The sequence below is a fragment of the Felis catus genome, chromosome X (assembly GCF_018350175.1).
Source record: "Felis catus isolate Fca126 chromosome X, F.catus_Fca126_mat1.0, whole genome shotgun sequence".
Lineage (NCBI taxonomy): Eukaryota > Metazoa > Chordata > Mammalia > Carnivora > Felidae > Felis > Felis catus.
In genome coordinates this window covers 65,935,605-65,960,511 of record NC_058386.1, presented here as the reverse complement: position 1 = coordinate 65,960,511, position 24,907 = coordinate 65,935,605, and the positions used below count along the sequence as shown (strand labels likewise).

The following is a 24,907-nucleotide window of genomic DNA, read 5'->3' as shown; positions in this document are numbered from 1 at the left end:
CCTATTTTCTTGAGGGTTTTTATCAAGACAGGATGCTGTATTTTGTCAAATGCTTCCTCTGCATCTATTGAAAGGATCATATGGTTCTTGTCCTTTCTTTGATTGATGTGATGAATCACGTTAATTGTTTTGTGGATATTGAACCAGCCCTGCATCCCAGGTAGAAATCCCACTTGGTCGTGGTTAATAATTTTTTTAATGTATTGTTGGATCCGGTTGGCTAATATCTTGTTGAGGATTTTTGCATCCTTGTTCATCAGGGAAATTGGTCTATAGTTCTCCTTTTTAGTGGGGTCTCTGTCTGGTTTTGGAATCAAGGTAATGCTGGCTTCATAGAGTTTGGAACCTTTCTTTCCATTTCTATTTTTTGGAAGAGTTTCAAGAGAATAGGTGTTAACTCTTCCTTAAATGTTTGGTAGAATTCCCCTGGAAAGCCATCTGGCCCTGGACTCTTGTGTTTTGGCAGATTCTTGATTTACGAATTCGATTTCCTTACTGGTTATGGGTCTGTTCAAATTTTCTATTCCTTCTTGTTTCAGTTTTGGTAGTGTATATGTTTCTAGGAATTTACCCATTTCTTCCATTTTGCCCATTTTATTGGCATATAATTTCTCACAATATTCTCATATTATTGTTTTATTTCTGCTCTGTTGATTGTGATCTGTCTTCTTTCATTCTTGATTTTATTTATTTGGGTCCTTTCCTTTTTCTTTTGATCAGACTGGCCAGTGGTTTATCAATTTTGTTAATTCTTTTAAAGAACCCACTTCCGGTTTCATTGATGTGTTCTGTTTTTTTTTTGTTTTTTTTTTGGTTTCGATAGCATTAATTTCTGCTCTGATCTTTATTATTTCCTGGCTTCTGCTGGTTTTGGGTTTTATTTGCTGTTTTTTCTAGCTCCTTAAGGTGTAAGGTTAGGTTATGTATCTAAGATCTTTCTTCCTTCTTTAGGAAGGCCTGGATTGCTGTATACTTTCCTCTTATGACAGCGTTTTTTGCATCCCAGAGGTTTAGGGTTGTGGTGTTATCATTTTCATTGACTTCCATATACTTTTTAATTTCCTCTTTAACGTCTTGTTTGCCCATTCATTCTTTAGTAGGATGTGCTTCAGTCTCCAAGTATTCGTTACCTTTCCAAATTTTTTCTTGTGGTTGCTTTCGAGTTTCATAGCATTATGCTCTGAAAATATGCACAGTATGATCTCTATCTTTTTGTACTTACTTAGGGCTGATTTCTGTCCCAGTATATGGTCTATTCTGTAGAATTTTCTATGTGCACTGGAGAAGAATGTATATTCTTCTGCTTTAGGATGAAATGTTCTCAATGTATCTGGTAAGTCCATCTGGTCCCGTGTGTCATTCAAAGCCATTGTTTCCTTGTTGACTTTTTGATTAGATGGTCTGTCCTTTGCTGTGAGTGGGGAGTTGAAGTCTCCTACTATTATGGTATTACTTTCAATGAGTTTATGTTTGTGATTAATTGAGATGTATATTTTGGTGCTGCCACATTTGGCACATAAATGTTTACAATTGTTAGGTCTTCTTGGTAGATAGACCCCTTAATTATGATATAATGCCCTTCTGCATCTCTTGATACAGTCTTTATTTTAAAATCTAGATTGTGCAATATAAGTATGGCTACTCAAGTTTTCTTTTGTTGACCATTAGCATGATAGATGGTTCTCCATCCCCTTACTTTCAATCTGAAGTTGTCTTTAGGTCTAAAGTGGGTCTCTTGTAAACAGTCAGTAGATGGATCTTGTTTTCTTATCCATTGTGTTACCCTATATCTTTTGATTGGATCATTGAATCCATTGAAGTTTAGAGTGAGTCCTGAAAAATATGAATTTATTGCAATTATGATGCTTGTAGAGTTGGAGTTTCTGGTGGTGTTCTCTGGTCCTTTCTAATCTTTGTTGCTTTTGGTCTTTATTTATTTTTATATATATTTTTTCATCTTTTCTTCCCTCAGAGAATCCCCCTTAAAATTTTTTGCCGGGTTGGTTTAGTAGTCACAAAGTCCTTTAACTTTTGTTTGTCTGGGAAACTTTTTATCTTTCCTATTTTGAATGACAGCCTTGCTGGATAAAGAATTATTGGCTGCATTTTTTTCTGACTCAGCACAATGAATATATCCTCTCAGTCCTCTGTGGCCTGCCATGTTTCTGTGGATAGGTCTGCTGCAAACCTAATCTGTCTTCCATTGTGGGTTAGGGACTTTTTTTTCCCTTGCTGCTTTCATGATTCTCTCCTTCCCTGAGCATTTTGTGAATTTGACTATGATATATGCCTTGTTGATGGTTGGTTATTCTTGAATCTGATGGGAGTCCTCTGTGCTTTCTGGATTGATGTCTGTGTCTTTCCCCAGGTTAGGAACGTTTTCTGCTATGATTTTCTCATATAACCCTTTTACCCCTATTTCTCTGTCTTACTTTTCTGGGACCCCTATGTTTCTGATGTTGTTCCTTTTTTTTTTTTAATTTCTTTTTCAACGTTTTTTTTTTTTTATTTATTTATTTTTGGGACAGAGAGAGACAGAGCATAAACGGGGGAGGGGCAGAGAGAGAGGGAGACACAGAATCGGAAACAGGCTCCAGGCTCCGAGCCATCAGCCCAAAGCCTGATGCGGGGCTCGAACTCACGGACCGCGAGATCGTGACCTGGCTGAAGTCGGACGCTTAACCGACTGCGCCACCCAGGCGCCCCGATGTTGTTCCTTTTTAATGAGTCACTAATTTATGTAATTCTTAAATCATGCTCTTTTGCTTTATGTCACTCTTTTTTTCTGCTTCATTATTCTCTATAAGATTGTCCTCTATATTGCTAATTGTTCTGTCTGCTCCATCCTTGCTGCCACTGCATCCATCCGTGTTTGCAGCTCAGTTATATCATTTTTAATTTCATTCTGTGTTTCACTTCTTTTATCTCTACAGAAGGGGATTCTAATCTATTTTTGACTCCGGCTACTATTCTTATTATTGCAATTCTAAATTCTTGTTCAGACCTCTTGCTTGTATCTGTGTTGGTTAAATAACCTGGCTGTTGTTTCTTCATGCTCTTTCTTTTGGGGTGAATTCCTTCATTTTGTCATTTTGAAGGGAGAAAAGGAATTAATGAGGTAGAAAAAATAAAATTAAATAAATTAAAATTAAATAAATATTAAAATTAGAACACACACATGCATATCTGTTAAATGATGCTATATCCTAGGTCTGTTTTGGTCTGTGTTTTGAAAGTGGTTTGACAGATTAGAGAAAAAAAAGGAAAAAAAGAGGAAATCGTTTAAGAATTTGAAAAATGAATACACTGAAGTACACTAAAATGAGATGATGGGAGTAAAATAGAATTTGAAAAAATTTACACAAAAGTAAAGAATATAGTAGGAAAGCAATACTTTTAATAAAAATTAAAAATAAGAATGAATTTTTTTCTCTTTCTGTATTGAAGAAAACAATTAAAAAGTGTAAAAAGAAAAAAAGAACTCTTGAAAATTTGAAAAAGTTAATACACTGTAGTAGACTAAAATAGAATGATGGAAGTAAAATAGAATTTGAAAAAGACTACATAAAAGCAAAAAATGTTGTAAAAAATTAAATAAAAATGTTTTTAATAGAAATTGAAAATGAAAATGAAGTTTTTCAATTTCTGCATTCAAGAAAAAGAAAGGAAATGATAAAGAGAAAAAGGAAAAAAGAAAACAAGGAAATATTTTGAAAATTTGAAAAAGTGAATACACTGCAGAAGACTAAAATAGAATGATGGAAGTAAGATAGAATTTGAAAAAATTTACACAAAAGTTAAAAATATAGAAAAGAATAAGGAAAAATATTCTTAATGAAAATTGAAAATAAAAATATTTTCTTTTTCTGTATTCAAGAAAAAGAATAGTGTAAAAGAGAAAGAATATAAAGAAAAAAATTGAATAGATGAGTCTGCTAACAGATTGAAATTGGACTAAAGTTACTTCGTCTTCCCCTAGAAGTCAGACTATGTAGCGCTTTATAGTCCATAAACTAAGTAGGCGGTGAGACTTGTGTTCTTGAAGAGCAAGGTTGGCCCAGTTGGGCGGGGCTCAGTGTAATGGCTCCGTTCTCCACTAGATGGCACTGCTAGCCTACTGGGGTGGATTGTTGCAGTGCTAGTTGGTGCCTATGTGCATGTGCAGGAGTGGTGAAAATGGCGTCACCCAGCTTACCCAGTCTCTAGTATGGGAACTCTGTTCTCTCTGATCAGCAATCACGCACCTGTCCTCTGTCTTCAGCTTTCGTCCACTCCTGGCTTCTTCATTGTCTGTGACAAAGCCCCAGGCAATACCTCTCTCCCAGGTTTTTTCTCAGTTGCAGCTGTTTTCCCCGGCCCCTTAAGTTCTGAAGAACTGCAAGGTTATTCATTTTGTCCCTCTGCTGGAGGGTCTCACTGAGTAGTGGCTGTATGCCTGCTGTACCCAGGAATGCCTACTGGACCCTGCTGCTGCCGGTGCCCCGAGACTGCGGCCAGTTGCCAGCCTGCCCCAGAAATAGTTTGCGAGATAGTGTAGCAGCATCTTTTCAGGGATTATGGAAAATCACTACACACATCTGGCACCAGGCTTCACACTTAACGACTTTGTTCCAGCACCAGCGAATGTGGCCATTTTCTGGGGTCTGCTGGGATCAGGTGGCTTCAACAGTCTCTACCAAATGTCCTTCCAGCAGTGGAACCACTTTTCCCCTTGTGGGGATTCACCCTTCCCACCAGATCACTGCCAGATATCAAGCTGCAGAGTTGCAGCCTTTGCACTCCCTTTGTTTACAGTCTCAATGGAATTTAAACCGTCTCCTTTCTCTTTTTTCCCTTTTTAGTTTAGTCTCTGCGGCTATTTCCAAGTTTTCACGTTCTCTCCAGCTGCTTTTGGGGAGGAGTTCTTTTCCTGTATTCTCCCCCGCCTGAATCTCTGTCCTCTCTCCCCCTGCCAAGGCGGCTCCCTGCCCTCCACCGGCTTCTCTCTCCCCAAGTTCACCTCTCTCTGCCACATACCTGCTGATTCTGTGGTTCAGGTTCTGCAGATTGTTGTGTTAATCTTTCAATCAGTTTTCTAGGTGTGTAGGATGGTTTAGTGTTGGTCTGGCTGTATTTTATGGATGCGAGACACACAAAAAACTTCCATGCTGTTTTGCCATCTTGGCTCCTCCTATAAATGATTTTTTTTATTCTACATATGAGATGATAGATGCTTTTCTCTGACTTCTGTTCACTTACGAAAATGCCTTCAAGGTCCATCTATTTTTGTCCCAAATGGAAAGTTTCCTTTTTATGGCTGAATAATATTCCATTAGGTATATATACCATATTTTCTTTATCATTTTACCCCTTAATGGATACTTAACATTGTTTCTATATGTTGGCTATTGTAAATAATCCTGCAATAAATATATTTTATTAAACATATTTATTTAATAAATGTTATTAAACATTGGTTGGTGTGCATTTAATTAATATATTTATATATTTTATATAAATATATATTATATATTAATAAATTTATATATAAATTTGTATATATTTATTAAATCTTTTAGATTTAATGTTTTCATTTTCTTTGGATAAAAACACAGAGGTGGAATTCCTAGATCATAATGTAGCTCTTTTCTTTTAATTTTTTGAGGAACCTCCATAGTGTTTTACATAGGTTGCTCCAATTTTCCCCAACACTGCACAAGTGTTCCCTTTTCTCCAAATCCTAACCAACATTTGTTATTTCTTGTTTTTGTTTTTGTTTTGTTTTGTGTTGTTTTGATAAAAGCCATTCTAACAAGTGTTTGATGATATTGTGGTTTTGATTTGCATTTCCCTGATGGTTATTGATGTTGAGCAACTTTTCATGTACCAGTCATCTATATTTTCTTTGGAAAATGTCTATTTAGATTCTTTGCCCATTTTGTTTTTAATTTGTTTTTTAAAAAATTTTGAGTATAGTTGACACACAATGTTACATTAGTTTCAGACATACACCATAGTGATTCAACTTCTCTACATGTTATGCTATGCTCACCACAAATGGAGCTACCATGTGTAACCATACAACACTGTTAGAATATCACTGACTTCATTTCCTCTGCTGTGCCTTTTATTCATGTGACTTATTCATTCCATAACTGGAAGCCTGTATCTCCCATTCCCCTTCACCCATTGTGCTCATCAGCTTCATCTCTTTTCCCTCTGACAACCATCATTTTGTTCTCTGTTCCAGTGTTGTTTTTTTAGTTTTTCATGAAACTGTAATTGGTATAGAACATTGTATGGAAACCAACATGGGGGAGGGGAAGGAAAAAAAAAACAGGTTAGAGTGGGAGAGAGCCAAAGCATAGGAGACTGTTAAAAACTGAGAACAAACTGAGGGTTGATGGGGGGTGGGAGGGAGGAGAGGGTGGGTGATGGGTATTGAGGAGGGCACCTTTTGGGATGAGCACTGGGTGTTGTATGGAAACCAATTTGTCAATAAATTTCATATAAAAAAAATTAACAAAATTAAATTTAGTACTAAAACATAGTTTCACGTAAACTATAGGTGGGTTTTTGTGTGTGTGTGTGTGCAAACTTACTATTAAATTTTCACTTTTACAGTGAAAAAAAAAAGACAATAAATTTCATATGTAAAATAATAAATAAACGTTAAAATTAAAAAATAAATAAATAAATAAATAACATTGTATTATCACTGTTAAATGTTATTATTCACATAATAAGGAAAATGGAAATATGCCAGTTAGATATTCTCCTGAAACTAATGAAAAAATTTTTATTTCTGATAATTTATCTGACATTTCACAAAAATGTATTTTGACTCAGTATCTGATGTAGCAAGAATTACTCCTCAAAGTGACATATTTGTTTTAGAATAGAAAATTAAAGTAAAATTTAAGTGAACAACTTTGTCTTTTTCTTTTGGTGAAAACATTTAAGTTCTACTCTCTTATCAAATTTCAATTATACAATATAGTTTTGTCAGTTATGGTCACCATGTTTTACATTAGATACTTAGATACTCAGACCTTATTCATATTCTTGAAAATCTTTACACTTTTACCGATCCCTCCTCATTTCTCTTACCACCCAGACCCTGGCAACCACTTTCCTATTCTCTGTTTCTGTGAGTTTCACTGTTTTTAAACGTTCCATGTATAACTGATACCATCCAGTATTTGTTTTTCTCTGGCTCATTTCACTTAGCATAATGCCCTCAATGTCCACCTATATTGTCACAAATGGCAGGTTTACCTTTTTTCTCGAGACTCAATAATATAACATTGTTTGTATATATCACATCTTTATTCATCCATCTGTTGACAACACTTATGTTGTTTCCCTATCTTGGCTGTTGTGAATAATGCTGCAGTGAACATGTGATGCAACTTTATCTCTTTCATAATCCTGTTTTCATTTCCTTTGGATATTTATCCAGAAGTGGAATTGCTGGATCATATGGTAGATCTATCTTTACCTTTTTGAGGAACTTCCATACTGTTTTCCACAGTGTCTATAGCAGTTTACATTCCCACCAACAGTGCTCAAGGGTTTCTTTTTCTCCATATCTTTACCAACACTTGTTATCTCTTGTCTTCTTGATGAGAGTCATTCTGATACCTGAGAGGTGATGTCTCATTGTGGTTTTGGTGTGCATTTCCTTTATGATTAGTGATATTGAGCACTTTTCACTATGTGTTGGTCATTTGGATTTCTTCTTTATAAAAATGTCTATTTACTTCCAATGCCCATTTTTTAATGGGATTTTCATTTTATTATGTAGTTGTATGGGATTTTTGTATATTTTGGATATTGACCCTTATTGGATACAAGATTTGCAAATACTTTCTCCCACTCAGTAGGTTGCCTTTTCATTTTGCTGATCGTTTTCTTTGATGTGCAGAAGCTTTTTAGTTTGATAAAGTCCCAGGTGTTTCCTTTTCTTTTGCTATTTTTTGTTGCCTTTGGGTTTTATCAAATCCAAAAGAAATTCATTGCCAAGACCAATGTCAATGAGCTTACCCCTTGTGTTTTTTTTCTAGGAGTTTTATGATTTCATGTCTTATTACAAGTCTTTAATCCATTTTTAGTTTTATTCCTTTATGCATATATGTATGTATTTTAGTTTTAGATAATGGAATTTATTTTTTTTTCAATTTTTGTATTTAAATTCTAGTTAGTTAACATATATGGTAAAATTGGTTTCAGGTGTAGAATTTAGTGATTCCTCTCTTACATATAATACCCAGGGCTCATCACAACAAGTGCCCTCCTTGACACCCCTCACCAAATAGCCATCCCCTGCCCACCTCCCTCCATTAGCCCTCAGTTTGTTCTCTAGCTTCTCTGTCTCTCTCTCTTTTCCCTTCCCCTGTGTTCATCTGTTTTCTTTCTTATATTCCAAATATGAGTGAAATAATACATTATTTGTCTTTCTCTGTCTTTTTCACTTAGCATAATATACTCTAGCTCCATCCATATTGTTGCAAATGGTAAAATTTCATTCTTTTTGATAGCTAGGTAATATTCCATTGTGTATATGTATTCCACATCTTCTTTATCCATTCATCAGTTGATGGACATTTGGGCTCTTTCCATAATCTGACTATTGTTGACAATGCTGCTATAAACATGGGGGTGCATGTGCCGCTTTGAATCTGTTTTTGCTTTTTTGTTTTTTTTTTGTATCCTTTGGGTAAGTACCTAGTAATGCAATTCCTGGGTCATAGGGTAGTTCTATTTTTAACTTTTTCTGGAGTGACTTCACCACCTGGAATTCCCACCAACAGTGTCAGAGGGTTCCCCTATCTCTGCATCCTCACCAACATCCTTTGTTCCCTCTATTATTAATTTAGGCCATTCTGACAATTGTGAGCTAGTATCTCAACATGGTTTCAATGTGTATTTCCCTGATGATGAGTGATATGGAACATGTTTTCGTGTGTCTGCTAACCATTTGTATGTCTTCTTTGGTAAAATGTCTGTTCATGTCTTCTGCCCATTTCTTAACTGGATTATTTGTTTTTTGTGTGTTGAGTTAGATAAGTTCTTTATAGATTTTGGATACTAACCCTTTACAAGTATGTTATTTGTAAATCTCTTTTCCCATTCCATAGGTTGTCTTTTAGTTTTGTTAGTGTCTTCTTCACTGTACATAAGCTTTTTTATCTTGATGAAGTCCCCAATAGTTCATTTTTGCTTTTGTTTCCCTTGCCTTTGGAGATGTGTCTAGTAAGAAGTTATTCTGGCCAAGGTCAAAGAGGTTGCTGCCTGTGTTCTCCTCTAGAATTTTGATGATTTCCTGTCTCACATTTAGGTCTTTCATCCCTTTTGAATTTATTTTTGTGTGTGGTATAAGAAAGTGGTTTCATTTTTCTGTATGTTGCTGTCCAGTGTTCCTAACACCATTTGTTGAAGAGACTATTTTCCGCTGAATATTCTTTCCTGTTTTGTTAGAGATTAGTTGACCATAGGCTTGTAGGTCCATTTCTGGGTTTTTTATTCTGTTACATTAATCTATTCTGTTCCATTAATCTGTTTTTGTGCCAGTATCATACTGTCTGGAGGACTATATATTCTTCCAATTCAAGAGAATGAATTTTTGGTATCCTCCTCAATTACTTTCATAACTGTTTTATACTTTTTAGGGTATATTTCTTTTTACCTCTTTGGTTATGTTTACTCTTAGGTATCTTATGGGTTTTGGTACAATTGTAAGTGGGATCAATTCCTTGACTTCTCTTTGTGCTGGTTCATTATTGGTGTATCTAAATGCAACAGATTTCTACAGCGAAGAAATTGAATCGGTTATCAAAAATCTCCCAACAAATAAGAGTCCAGGACCAGATGGCTTCCCAGGGGAGTTCTACCAGACGTTTAAAGCAGAGATAATACCTATCCTTCTCAAGCTATTCCAAGAAATAGAAAGGGAAGGAAAACTTCCAGACTCATTCTATGAAGCCAGTATTCCTTTGATTCCTAAACCAGACAGAGACCCAGTCAAAAAAGAGAACTACAGGCCAATATCCCTGATGAATATGGATGCAAAAATTCTCAATAAGATACTAGCAAATCGAATTCAACAGCATATAAAAAGAATTCTTCACCATGATCAAGTGGGATTCATTCCTGGGATACAGGGCTGGTTCAACATTTGCAAATCAATCAACGTGATACATCACATTAACAAAAAAAAAGAGAAGAACCATATGATCCTGTCAATCGATGCAGAAAAGGCCTTTGACAAAATCCAGCACCCTTTCTTAATAAAAACCCTTGAGAAAGTCGGGATAGAAGGAACATACTTAAAGATCATAAAAACCATTTACGAAACGCCCACAGCTAACATCATCCTCAACGGGGAAAAACAGAGCTTTTTCCCTGAGATCAGGAACACGACAAGGATGCCCACTCTCACCGCTGCTGTTTAACATAGTGCTGGAAGTTCTAGCATCAGCAATCAGACAACAAAAGGAAATCAAAGGCATCCAAATTGGCAAAGATGAAGTCAAGCTTTCGCTTTTTGCAGATGACATATTATACATGGAAAATCCGATAGACTCCACCAAAAGTCTGCTAGAACTGATACAGGAATTCAGCAACGTTGCAGGATACAAAATCAATGTACAGAAATCAGTTGCAAGCTTATACACTAACAATGAAGCAACAGAAAGACAAATAAAGAAACTGATCCCATTCACAATTGCACCAAGAAGCATAAAATACCTAGGAATAAATCTAACCAAAGATGTAAAGGATCTGTATGCTGAAAACTATGGAAAGCTTATAAAGGAAATTGAAGAAGATTTAAAGAAATGGAAAGACATTCCCTGCTCATGGATTGGAAGAATAAATATTGTCAAAATGTCAATACTACCCAAAGCTATCTACACATTCAATGCAATCCCAATCAAAATTGCACCAGCATTCTTCTGAAAACTAGAACAAGCAATCCTAAAATTCATATGGAACCACAAAAGGCCCCGAATAGCCAAAGGAATTTTGAAGAAGAAGACCAAAGCAGGAGGCATCACAATCCCAGACTTTAGCCTCTACTACAAAGCTGTCATCATCAAGACAGCATGGTATTGGCACAAAAACAGACACATAGACCAATGGAACAGAATAGAAACCCCAGAACTAGACCCACAAACGTATGGCCAACTCATCTTTGACAAAGCAGGAAAGAACATCCAATGGAAAAAAGACAGCCTCTTTAACAAATGGTGCTCGGAGAACTGGACAGCAACATGCAGAAGGTTGAAACTAGACCACTTTCTCACACCATTCACAGAAATAAACTCAAAATGGATAAAGGACCTAAATGTGAGACAGGAAACCATCAAAACCTTAGAGGAGAAAGGAGGAAAAGACCTCTCTGACCTCAGCCGTAGCAATCTCTTACTCGACACATCCCCAAAGGCAAGGGAATTAAAAGCAAAAGTGAATTACTGGGACCTTATGAAGATAAAAAGCTTCTGCACAGCAAAGGAAACAATCCACGAAACTAAAAGGCAACCAACGGAATGGGAAAAGATATTCGCAAATGACATATCGGACAAAGGGCTAGTATCCAAAATCTATAAAGAGCTCACCAAACTCCACACCCGAAAAACAAATAACCCAGTGAAGAAATGGGCAGAAAACATGAATAGACACTTCTCTAAAGAAGACATCCGGATGGCCAACAGGCACATGAAGAGATGTTCAGCGACGCTCCTTATCAGGGAAATACAAATCAAAACCACACTCAGGTATCACCTCACGCCAGTCAGAGTGGCCAAAATGAACAAATCAGGAGACTATAGATGCTGGAGAGGATGTGGAGAAACGGGAACCCTCTTGCACTGTTGGTGGGAATGCAAATTGGTGCAGCCACTCTGGAAAACAGTGTGGAGGTTCCTCAGAAAATTAAAAATAGACCTACCCTATGACCCAGCAATAGCACTGCTAGGAATTTATCCAAGGGATACAGGAGTACTGATGCATAGGGCCACTTGTACCCCAATGTTTATAGCAGCACTCTCAACAATAGCCAAATTATGGAAAGAGCCTAAATGTCCATCAACTGATGAATGGATAAAGAAATTGTGGTTTATATACACAATGGAATACTATGTGGCAATGAGAAAAAATGAAATATGGCCTTTTGTAGCAACGTGGATGGAACTGGAGAGTGTGATGCTAAGTGAAATAAGCCATACAGAGAAAGACAGATACCATATGGTTTCACTCTTATGTGGATCCTGAGAAACTTAACAGGAACCCATGGGGGAGGGGAAGGAAAAAAAAAAAAAAAGAGGTTAGAGTGGGAGAGAGCCAAAGCATAAGAGACTGTTAAAAACTGAGAACAAACTGAGGGTTGATGGGGGGTGGGAGGGAGGTGAGGGTGGGTGATGGGTATTGAGGAGGGCACCTTTTGGGATGAGCACTGGGTGTTGTATGGAAACCAATTTGTCAATAAATGTCATAAAAAAAATAAAATAAATGCAACAGATTTCTGTGTGTTAATTTTATACCCTATGACTTTACTGAATTTGTGTATTAGTTCCAGTAATTTTTTGGTGGAGTCTTTTAGGTTTTCTACACAGAGTATCATGTCATTGCAAATAGTGAAAGCTTTTCAATTTGGATGCCTTTAATTTGTCTAATTTGTCTGATTCCTGAGGTTAGGAAATTTAGTACTATGTTAAATAACAATGGTGACAGTGGACATCCCTGTTGTGTTCCTGACCTTAGGGGGAAATCTCATTGAGGATGATGCTAGTCACGAGTCTTTTGAATATGGCCTTTATGATGCTGAGTTGTGTTCCCTCTGTCCCTACTTTGTTGATGGTTTTAATCAAGAATGGATACTGTATTTTTTTTAAATGCTCTTTCTGTATCTATTGACAGGATCATATGGTCCTTATTTCTTTTATTAATGTGGTGTGTCACATTGATTGATTCGCAAATATTGAACCACGCCATAACCCAGGAATAAATCCCACTTGATCATGGTGAATAATTTTTCAATGTACTCTTGGATTTTATTTGCTAATATCTTATTGAGAATTATTGCATCCATGTTCATCAGAGATATTGGCCTGTAATTCTCCTTTTTAGTGGGGCCTTTGTTGCTTTTTGGAATCAAGGTAATGCTAGCCTTGTAGGAGTTTGGAAGCTTTCTTTCATTTCTATTTTTTGGAACATTTTGTGAAAAATCGGTATTAACTCTTCTTTAAATGTATGGTAGAATTCCCCTGGCAAGCCATCTGGCCCTGGACTTTAGTTGTTGGGAGGTTTTTGATTACTGATTCAATTTCTGTGATAGTTATGGGTCTGTTCAAATTTTCTATTTCTTTCTGTTTCAGTTATAGGTAGTTTGTATGATGCTAGGAATTTATCCATTTCTTCCACATTTCCCAGTTTGTTCGCATATAAGTTTTCATAGTATTCTCTTATAATTGTATTTTTGTGGTTTTGGTTGTGACCTCTCCTCTTTCATTTGTGATTTTATTTCCTTGGGTCCATTCCCTTTTCTTTTTGATATGTCTGGCTAGGAGTTCATCAATTTTATTAATTCTTTCAAAGAAACAGATCTTAGTTCCGTTAATCTGTTCTGTTTTTTTGTTTGTTTCCATGTAATTTATTTCCCTTCTGCTTGTTTTTGGCTTTATTTGCTGTTCCTTTTTTTTAAAGTGTATTTTTGAGAGAGTGCAAGTGGGGGAGGGGCAGAGGGAGAGGGATACAGAGGATCTGAAGCAAGCTCTGCACTGACTGCAGTGAGCCTGACGTGGGGCTCCAACTCGCAAACTGCAAGGTCATGACCTGATCCAATGTCAGATGCTCAACCAACTGAGCCACCCAGGTGCTCCTTTGCTGTTCCTTTTCTAGCTCCTTTAGGTGTAAGGTCAGATTGTATATTTGAGACTTTTCCTGCTTCTTGAGGTAAGAATATATTGCTCTATACACCCTCTTAAGACCAGCTTTACTACATCCCAAAGGTTTTGGACTGTCATATTCTCATTTTCTGTTGCTTCCATGTATTTTTTAAATTTTCCTTTTATTTCCTTGTTATGCATTCATTCTTTAGTAAGATATTGTTTAACCTTCATGTATTGTGGGTTTGGTCTTTCCAAATTTTTTTCTTTTAGTTGACTTAAAGTTTCATAGCTTGTGATCTGAAAATATGCATAGTATGATCTCAATCTTTTTGTACTTATTGAGGCCTCATTTGTGACCCAGTGTGTGATCTATTCTGGAGAATGTTTCGTGTGCATTTGCACAGAATGTGTATTCAGGGTGCCTGGGTGGCTCAGTCAGTTAAGCATCCGACTTCAGCTTATGTCATGATCTGGCAGTTCATTGGTTCGAGCCCTACATTAGGCTCTGTGCTGACAGCTCAGAGCCTGGAGCCTGCTTTGGATTCTGTGTCTCCCCCACTCTCTTTGCCACTCCCCCATTCGCACTCTGTCTCTCTCTCAAAAATATAAACACTAAAAAAATTTAAAACAAAAAGAATGTGTATTCTGCTGCTTTAGGATAAAATGTTCTGAATATATCTGTTAAGTCCATCTGGTCCAGTGTATTTTTCAAAGCCATTGTTTCCTTGTTGATTTTCTACTTAGATGATCTGTCCACTGCTGTGAATAGCATGTTATAGCCCCTTACTATTACCATGTTATTATAAGTGAGTTTCTTTGTGTTTGTTATTAATCAGTTCATATATTTGAGTCATCCAAGTTGGGGGCATAAATATTTACAATTGTTAGTTCTTCTTGTTGGATAGACCCCTGTATTATAACATAGTGCCCTTCTTTATTTTTTGTCTTCGGTTTAAAATCTAGTTTGTATGATGTAAGTGTGGGTATCTGGCTTTCTTTTTATGTCCATTAGTGTGGTAGATGGTTCTTCATCCCCTCACTTTCAATCTGGGGATGTCTTTACATCTAAAACGAGTCTCTTGTAAGCAGTATATTGATGGGTCTAGTTTTTTTATCCATTCTGGTGCCCTACATCTTTTGATTGAAACATTTAGTCCATTTACATTCAGAGTAATTATTGGTAGATAAGAATTTAGTGCCAATGTATTACCTGTAAACTCACTGATTCTGGAGATTTTTTCTGTTCCTTTCTAGTCTTTGTCGCTTTGGTTCGTTCTTTCCCACTCAAAGTGTCCCCTTTAATATTTCTTGCAGGGCTGGCTTAGTGGTCACAGACTTCTTTAGTTTTTGTTTGGGGAAACACTTTAACTCTACATCTATTCCGAATGACAGCCTTACTGGATAAAGTATTCTTGGCTTCATGTTTTCCCTTTCAATATGTTGAATATACCATGCCACTCCCCTATGGCCTGCCAAGTTTCTCTGGAAAGATTTGCTGTGAACCTGATTTGTCTTCACTTACAGATTATAGATTAGGGTTTTCTTTTCCCTTGCTTTCAAGATTTTTTCCTTATCTCTATTTTTTAATGTCTTATTTATTTATTTTGAGAGAAAGAGAGTGTGTGTGTGTGAGCAGGGGAAGGGCAGAGAGAGAGAGAGAGAGAGAGAGAGAGAGAATAGCCCAAGCAGGCTCTGTGCTGTCAGCACAGAGGGCTTGATCCCACGAACAATGAGATTGTGCCCTGAGCCTGAAATCAGTAGTTGGAGGCTTAACCAACTGAGCCACCCAGACAGTCCTCCTTATCTCATCTCTATATTTTAAATATTTTACTCTGATACATCTTGGTGTTGGTTGGCTTTTGTTGAGGTTGATGGGATTTCTCTGTGCCTCCTGGATTTGGATGTCTATTTCCTTCCCCAGATTATGAAGGTTTTCAGATATAATTTCTCAGATAAACCTTCTGCCCCCTTTCCCCTCTCTTCTTCTGGGACTCCTATGATACAAATGTTATCATGTTTTATGGAATCACTAAACTCCCTAAGTCTACATAGATGATCTCATACTTTTCTTTCCCTCTTCTTTACAGCTTCATTATTCTCCATAATTTTATCTTCTATATCACCGATTTGTTCCTCTGTTTTGTCCATCCTCATTATCATTACATTCGTTGATTTTGCATCTACAGTCAGTTATACCATTTTTTATTTCAGCGTGACTAGCTTTTAGTTCTCTTATTTCTGCAGTAATGGATTATCTGTTGTATTCTATGCTTCCGTTAAGTTCAGCTAGTATCTTTATGGTTATTATTTTAAATTCTTGTTCAGGCATATTAACTTTTATCTGTTTTGACTAAATCCCTGGCCATGACCTCTTCTTGTTCTTTCTTTTGGTGTGAATTCCTCTGTCTTGTTATTTTGTGGGTCACTGTTTTTTTTTTTTATGTGTGTTAGGAAAGCCTGTTATATTTCCTGATCCTGAGAGTAATGGCTTTATTAAGAAGAGTACATATACTCTCCAGGGCCTGGTGCTTCAGGAAGTTTTTCAGAGTGTGCACTCTGCTGTTGTGCTTTGGCTGCTCTTTCCTTCAGGTCAGTTCTCTGCAGAGTTTCTCCTTTCCTGCAGTGTGGAGTGTTTGGACCTTGTCAACTATGTAGCATTTTTAACTAGGTCTGCCTTGGTCTTCTTGTTTAAATAAGCCTGATCCTATTTCCATTAAAGCTGAAGGTTTGCAGCACTCTCTGATCAGTAGACTTGGTAAATGCAGTGAGTTTGTGCTCATCTTCTGGGAGAGGGGCCTAGTGGCACTGGTTCTCAGGCCACCTTGCTCTGGTAATGATGCACCTGCAGGGCACAGTGGAGTAGAGCTTGGTGTAAGCAGTTCCATCCGCCCCTGAGGAGTGCTGTGATGCTCACTGAAGTCTGTCCATGCTGATGAACAGGGGAAAATTGGCGTCAGCCAGCTCAGTAGTCCCCAGAGAGGGGAGTTCATGCCCACTGCTGTTCAGGAAGCCTTCACAGAAGAGCAAACAATCCCTCTTGTGTCCCAGGCTTCCATCAGAATCCTGCCTTCACCCTATCTGTGTCCGAGCCATCTGCCCACCCAACAGCAGTTTTTATCTCAGGCATACTGTGTTTCAAAACTCCACAAATTTTAGGGACCCAGCACAGCATGGACCTGCGCTGATCCGCTGGGTGAGGATCTTGCCGTATTGTGTCTGGTGCCCGTATATCCCAGAAAAGCAGTTGCATGACCGTGCAAGGGCTCTGAATTTAAGGTGAAGTGCAGCTGATAGGTTAGCAGCTTTAGCAGGTGCCTCTGCTGCTATGTTAATTAACAGGTTGCTCAATGCATTCTGCTGTCTCTTGTCCAGAGAGTCAGTGCCACCTCCAAGAAGGGGAGCAGTTTCTCCTGGTGCAACCCAGTATATCCTCAGATCACACTGTCCGCCCTTCTGCCTCTAGCCTCCTTCATCATAGGACACCCCTAAGCCCCCCAGGCATGACCCCAGTGATGGTTTCAACTTCTTAAACTTCAGACTTTGAACCCTGCTGCTTATAAAAACTTGTGATAATCAGCCCCTCCCCTTTTCCCAGTCAGTGATTTTGGTGAAGAGTTTTTCTTGTACAATCCCCTGCATGTTGCTTTCTCTCTCCCTCCCTCTCATTCTCTCTCTCTCTCTCTCTCTCTCTCTCTCTCTCTCTCTCTGTCTTCTTTCTATGATCAGGGCTCCCTTCCTTCCACAGTACCTGCAATCCTTTTCTCCCCAAATCAACTCTCTGCAGCTCCTACCTTCCACAGTGTGGCCACTTTTCCCCCCTCTAGATGTGCAGTTTGTTCTCTCAGTCTTCACTTTGATTTCTTGGTTGTTCAGAATGATTTGATGTTTATCTAGCTGTGTTCAAAAGACAAGGCAAACATAGTGTCCCACTAGTACTCCACCATCTTAATTCCTGATCTTGAGTTGAATTTTATATATGACATAAGATATGGATCAAGTTTCATTATTTTGCATGTGAATATCCAGTTTTCCCAGCACCATTTATTGAAAAGACTGTCCTTTCCCAGTTGTATATTCTTGGCTCCTTTTTTAAAAATTAATTGACCATACATAGCGGTTTATTTCTAGGCTCCCTATTCTGTTTTATCTGCTCTCTTATACATATATTTTTTATACCAATACTATACTGTTTGTGTTTCCAGAGCTTTGTAATATATCTTGAAATCCAAAAGTTTGAGCCCTCCAGCTTTGTCTTTCTTTCTCAAGATTGTGTTGGTCTATTAGGAGCCTTTTTTGTGGTTTCACACAAATTTTAGGATTGTTTTTCCTATTTCTGTGAAAAATGCTGTTGGAATTTTGATAGGGATTGCATGTAATCTGTACATTGCTTTGAGTCTTATGGACATTTTAATATTCATTCTTCCAATTCATTACCACAGAGTATCTGTATTTATTTGTGTCTTCAGTTTCTTTCACCTATGTCTTATTGTTTTAGTGTACAGATCATTTATCTCCTTGGTTAAATTTATACCTTGGTATTTTATTCCTTTTGATGCAATTATAAATGAGATTGTTTTCTTAATTTGGCTTTCTGATAGTCCTTTGTTAGTTTATAGAAATGCAACTTATATTTGCATATTGATTTAGTATCTTGCAACTATAATGAATTCATTTAGTTCTAACAGTTTTTCAGTGGACTCTTTAAAGTTTTATGTATGTAATATATCATCTGCTAATAGACACAGTTTTACTTCTTTTTATGATTTGGATGTATTTTGTTTTTCTTACCTAATCGCTGTGGCAAGGACTTCTAATACTATGTCAAATAGAAGTGGCTAGAGTGGGTATTCTTATCTTGTTCCTGATCTGAGAAAAAAAAAAGCTTTTAGTTTTTCACTATTGATCATGATGTTAGTTGTGGGAATTATTATGTTGAGGTATGTTCCCTCTACACCTATTTCCTTGAGAGTTTTTTATTATGAATTGGTGGTGTCCTGCTCAATGTAGCATTCCTTGGGTTAAAATAGAAAATTACAGTAAAATGCAATGCAACTTTATTTTATTGGAAAGGAGTTCCAATAGCTCATGAGCTGCTTTTATTTTCTCCTAGGCATTACCTATGTGCTTCACCACCACCAGGTGAATAATGGTGTGTGGACCGTACCTCCTTGTATTAAATAACTGTCCCTCAGAGGAATACTTGACTGAATCTTTAGGTTTTACTACACATTCATATTTTTGCTATAGAAAATAGATGTATTTTTTGAAATAGTAATAGATTAATCATGAGTAATTCATGATTATAATGTATTAAATAGCATGTCATATAGAATAACTTTTTTTTAGTACTAACATTAGGTACAACTTTAGATACCAGTCATTGTACTTTTTTTTTTTTCATTTCCTATTCTGATTTAAAGAGAAACCTTATTTACTCTCTGAGTATATTTTCCAGCTTGTATCTAGCATATAGGCAAAGTTTGGAGTAATTGTCACTTCAAACTTTGCTCTGCTTGTTGCCTGCTCCAGTGAGGACGTTAATTGTGATTGTATTTGCCATTTCTTTGTAAATGTTTATCAAATTTTTAAGACCTTGAATATAACTTAATATCTTTTCCCACTCTTTCCTTTTAATTTTAGGATACAGAAATGGTTGATTTAGATTCAGATGGTCCTGGTACTTCATCTGGAAGAATGGTGAGTGAATAAGTAAACTGCTGAGAAGAAAAATTTTCAGACTTCCTGTGTCAGGGATCCCTAAGACCAACTCCACCTATTTGGAGAATTGCTATAAAAACTCACAAAACTCAGTATATATACTTGTGATTCATTGCTAATTGCAGTGGCACAATAAGGACATGCAGCTGGATCACAGTGAAATATACATAGGCAGGGTCTGGAGGAATCCGTGTGCAGGGTTTTTTAATGCTCTCTCCCTTCTTTGAGGAGCCATACAGAACACACTCTTCCCCCCTACAGTGAAAATGTAGCAAAATATATGTGATTAGAGACTCAGACTCCAAGGAATTTATTGGGAACTGGTTATGTAGACACTGACTAGCACATGCCAAGTTTCAGACTCCCAGAAAGCAGGAAAACACAGGAAAAGTACAGGGAAGCAGGTGTTCATTACAAATCACAATGTTTGTACAAACAGGAAATGGTTCAAGTACCAAGTACCCAGAATGCCAACAGAAGTCCAACCTTATAAGCAAGCCCTGGTAAAGATAGCAGCTTCATATCTGTTAACTCTGTTCTGTACACTTCCCCTCCATGGCAGTTAGACAAATACTTCTTTGATATAAGGAAAATTTACTTTGAAATACTGAAGGAAATCTTATGAAAAGCATCAAATAGTAAGGGCTAGAATGTATCATGACAACAAAGGATATAGATAGATAGATGATAGATAGATATTAGATAAATAGCTATACATACATATAACTAATAAATACCTGCTATATAAATATATACATAAAATGTATTATATATATGTTTCAATTTTAAGAAAATTATGATGCCATTGTCAAGTATACTTAATTACCAACAAATATTAAGGCATTAAGATTATTAACCTGGTAAAGGAAAAAAATGTTCCACTTGGTTTTATTTGTAGTTCAAATTTTCTTAACATGAAAATTCAGAATACTAGAATTCTTGCCATTCTGTGAATATACTGTCTAGTTTTTATTGTTTATATTTTTGTCAGGGAGAATGATGTCTAATCTAAACTAAGAAACTTAAATAGCAGCTGCTCTATGTTATATAGATATATTAACATTAGGAAAACAGGAGAAAATCAATGAAGAATTAAGAAAAGAGCTTTTAGATATAATTCTATATAAATCTACAGGTCAAATGCCGAGGCAGAAGACAGTCTTTGAAGTGTAATCCTGATGCTTGGAGAAAACAATGCAAAGAACTGTTGAGCCTCATTTATGAACGTGAAGACTCAGAGCCATTTCGACAGCCAGCTGATCATCTTTCTTACCCAGTAAACATACACTTGTTTAAATAATTGCCAATATGTAATTTCCCATAAATATACATGCTAAAATCTAGTTACAAGCCACTTTTCCCCTTTTTTCCTTTCTTTCTTCTCTTCTTCCTCCCTACCTCCACCCCCTTTCCCCTTCCTTCCTCTTTCTTCCTTTTTGTATATCTTTAAATTGTGAAAGTGGGTAGTGGGATTAATCATGACTTTAAAATTCCTGTCATGTACTTTGTGTGTAAATTTGCGTTTAAACCAAATTTGAATGTAAATATCTTTGCGATTCTTTTTTTTTTTTTGGATATTTGTTTAATAAATTTCACTAATTTCTACTACATTTCTATTCATTGGATACCCTTGGCAACATATGTCAGCCCTGTTTCAATTATAGCAAATTTGTTATCCAATATTATCACTTAGAATAAGCAATATATACCATGTTACTTTTCATCAAAGATAAAAACATAAGAAATTATAGGATTCCTTTTTTTAAAGGAGTGTATCTGTTTATGTTTTGAATAACCTTTTACCATAGATAGGAAATCTATTTTAATGTATTCAGAGAAAAGGTATTTGAAGTTAAACAAATATTTTCTGCATAGACATGTTTTAGTTGAGAAAAATATTCAAATAATAAACAAAATTATATTCAACAAAGCTTGTTTTGTTTGTAGGAAGTTTGGGTAGAATAAATTAATCTTGTGGTTCTCATAGTAGAGGAAAGGATGAATGTAGAATTCCTTCATCTTGAAGTACAGTCAAGAAAAAACGAATTCCTATGGATCTTTGAGATTTAAATTATAATTGCATTCCAAGTATTGGTTGTGCAAATATTTTGTTGTGGTAGTCTGGAAATACAATATATCCTCTTTATACCCTAATAGGGCCATCAGGAGCAAGATGGAGAATCCTCAGAATCAGTTGTTCCAGAAAGACAACAAGAGCCATCTCTTTCTGAGGTAGACCTAGTTGTCTCTCAAAAGACATATAGTAGTTGTTTTTGCACTGTTTTACTTTTTAAAATTTCCATACTGTAAATGAAACTTTTATAATGTGTAAAGCTGTTTTCCAGTTCTTCTCACTGTCTTTTTTCTTTGATTTTTTTTGGTTGCTTATATTTTGTTTTTAAAATCAACATGTGTTGTTAGGTGTGTTCTTTGTGGCATCTGCATACATGTTTATTTGTTTTTATAGATCTAGAGTTACTGTAGCAGAGTAGAAAACATCAGTTACACAATATAATTATATCTGTATTGCAGCTGATTGTACCCATTGGGACTTCATTCATCAAACTTAGTCTTTTGAGTTTTGGTGACATTAACAAGTTCTAACATTTTTCCTCTATGAAGATATTTGTTTCATAAGCTGTGCTATGTTGGAATATACTTCTAGTTGTTAGAATTTAAGCAAAAAAAATTAAGATAGATTAAGAGCAATCATGGTTTCTTACACTTGGAAAAATATTTTCTCTTTTTTTATAATACTTCTCCTCTGCCCATTCTTCTGATTCTTTGGCTTCTTCTTTGAAAGAAATGTGGTTTTACTTAATAATTCTAAATAGGATAAGGGATCTAATACTGGCTATGGTTTTCATTCCAATACGTTTTTTATTGATGGTTGTATTATACATAAGTTTTAGATGTCATTCCATATGATAACCCTAGGCGTATCTTAACTAGGCTGGACAGATTTAAAATAGAGTCTTCTCCCTCCCCTAATCAAAATCAAACTAATTCTGAATTTATGAGACTGCAGACCTTCAATAAAGCACAAATGTCACATTCATTAAAAAGCAGAAAGATAGGAGGTAGGCACAGACATGGCCAGTTTTACTTTGACCTTCAACTAATGACATTTTAGGTAGATTGCCCTCATAGCTGGGAATATCTTGGAAATATGTAGCTAATTTGTGACATGGAACTGTTTAATTATATGTGAATAATCCCATCTTCTACCTTCATTGAGCACTTTGCCAGGGAATTGAAGATTGCTTCAGCCTTTAATCAAGAAATGGAATTACATATTATGTACTCCGTAGCAGTAAAGCCAGAGGCTGTGCATTTTCTCTTCTGTCTCTTGAGAGAATCATATGGTTATCAGTGTAAGGGTGAAGGCTGAGACCCTCCCAAACACCCCTGCTGCTTTCCTGAGCTATCAAAAAAACTCTGTTTAAATGAATGGTTTTGGTTGTATCAAAAAAAACTGTTTAAATGAATGGTTTTGGTTGGGGTAGATAGTTGACAGATTGAAAAGTAGTGTGTTTATTTCATGGTTGATTGGTGATGCAAATCTCAGTACCATTGTATTATGTAGTATTGTTACCCATACTGTGTATTTAATAACACATTCTTCTTTGTAGGATAATTCAGATGTTATAGACACTCCTATGGACTTCAGCACTGTGAAAGAAACTTTGGAAGCAGGAAATTATGGTAGTCCTCTGGAATTTTATAAGGACGTTCGCCAAATATTCAGCAACTCCAAAGCTTATACCTCTAATAAAAAGTCAAGGGTATGAAAAAACAATATTAGATGGATGAATTATCTAAGCATTTACTAAATTATATATGTATCAGGTAGTTTTCTTTCACTAGTTTTAAAATTGCTGAAGAAGTATATATTATAATTCTGACATAGTTAATGAAGTTTGATTCTCTGTATCCTCTCTGAAGCAAGTTTATTAGGTGTGCTAAATAAAGATACACTTAGCATAGTCCTTTTGACATTAAGCACTTCTTTTCTCCTACCTGCCTCTTCGTTACTCTTTAGTAATACTTATGTCTTTCAGAGAGAGGTCAAAGAAAAGAGAGTACCCTTTAGTATGTCCAATAATAATTTGATAAATAAAAGTGGTTGACAGTATTTATATGAAATATTTGGATTAGCTCTGGGTATTTATGTTTCCTTTATTATAACAAATAATGAACCATGTTGGGAAGTGATAACTGTTTATTCATACTCACATTTAATACCTTCCCTATGTTTTGTCAGAACTTAAATATATTAAGAACAAAAAAGTAGTAATTTTTTTTAATCACTGGGATCAGATTAAATTTTAAATCAGTTTTGCACTAGATATATATTTACCCACTTTCACCTCATATAAAATGAATTTTCAGTAATTTCTGTAGGCATAATTTTTTCACATTTGGTTTATTTCCTACATATATACTCACAGATGTTTATAAACTCTTTATACTTACATATGTTTGTATACTCTTTAAAACTGTAAGTTTTATATTTTGAAGGCTTTTTTCAGCTTATGTATTATGAACATTTTCCCATGTCATTATGACTCTTTGAAAACAGGCATTTTAATGTCTCCTGTACTTTTCTACTATATGGTTGTTTTATGTTATTTAACCAATGTCATGGTGCTAGAGATTTAGGTGGTTTCTACTTTTTAACTTTATATGAATAATGCTGTGGCTTTCATTTTTAACATCCTTGAACATAGTTATTTTGTGCGTGCCATTCGCTGGTATTTACTTAGGATAAATTCCCAGAAGCAAAATTATTAGTGAAAGGATAGGTATATTTTTAAGATTTTGAGTACATAATGCAAATTGCTGTTTTAAAATGTTCCAATTAAAATACTCACTGGCAGTATATGAGAATCTTTTTTCTACCCTTAACATTGGATTGATCTTTTAAAAATCTTGTTAATTTTTAGATGAAAATGGTATTTTAACTCTTTAGGAAGAGTTTTTCAAGTATATGAAATAGCACATAGATTTTGTCTGAAAGGATAATGCTGATATTGGCCCAGGCATGTTTATACTTTTTTTTTTTATCATTAAAGTAGTTGGTTTCTACCTTTCAGATCTATAGCATGACACTGCGATTATCTGCCTTATTTGAAAGTCATATTAAAAATATCATCTCTGAATATAAGTCAGGAATCCAGAGTCAGAAGAGGAGGAGGCCACGGTACAGAAAACGTCCAAGAAGCAGCAGCAGTTCGTTGTCTAGTAGCAGAGCTCCTAGGTATATTACACTATTGTAGCATTTTATGTTTTCAAGGCATTTGTATGTATTACCTCATCTC

At 35.9% G+C, this 24,907-nt stretch overlaps 1 protein-coding gene across 4 annotated transcripts in view; it reads left to right on the top strand.

Annotated features, from left to right (window-relative positions):
* BRWD3 (bromodomain and WD repeat domain containing 3) overlaps positions 1-24,907 on the top strand; it is a 238,400-nt gene that overhangs the window by 181,380 nt on the left and 32,113 nt on the right. For 3 of the 4 annotated variants that reach the window (XM_045051273.1, XM_011291814.4, XM_045051271.1), the window contains 5 exons: positions 19,509-19,565; positions 20,722-20,862; positions 21,744-21,818; positions 23,219-23,371; positions 24,683-24,846. In XM_045051273.1, coding sequence (XP_044907208.1) covers positions 19,509-19,565; positions 20,722-20,862; positions 21,744-21,818; positions 23,219-23,371; positions 24,683-24,846 — 590 coding nt within the window. The remainder of the gene's footprint in view (positions 1-19,508; positions 19,566-20,721; positions 20,863-21,743; positions 21,819-23,218; positions 23,372-24,682; positions 24,847-24,907) is intronic. The other variant, XM_045051272.1, reaches the window with a different exon arrangement.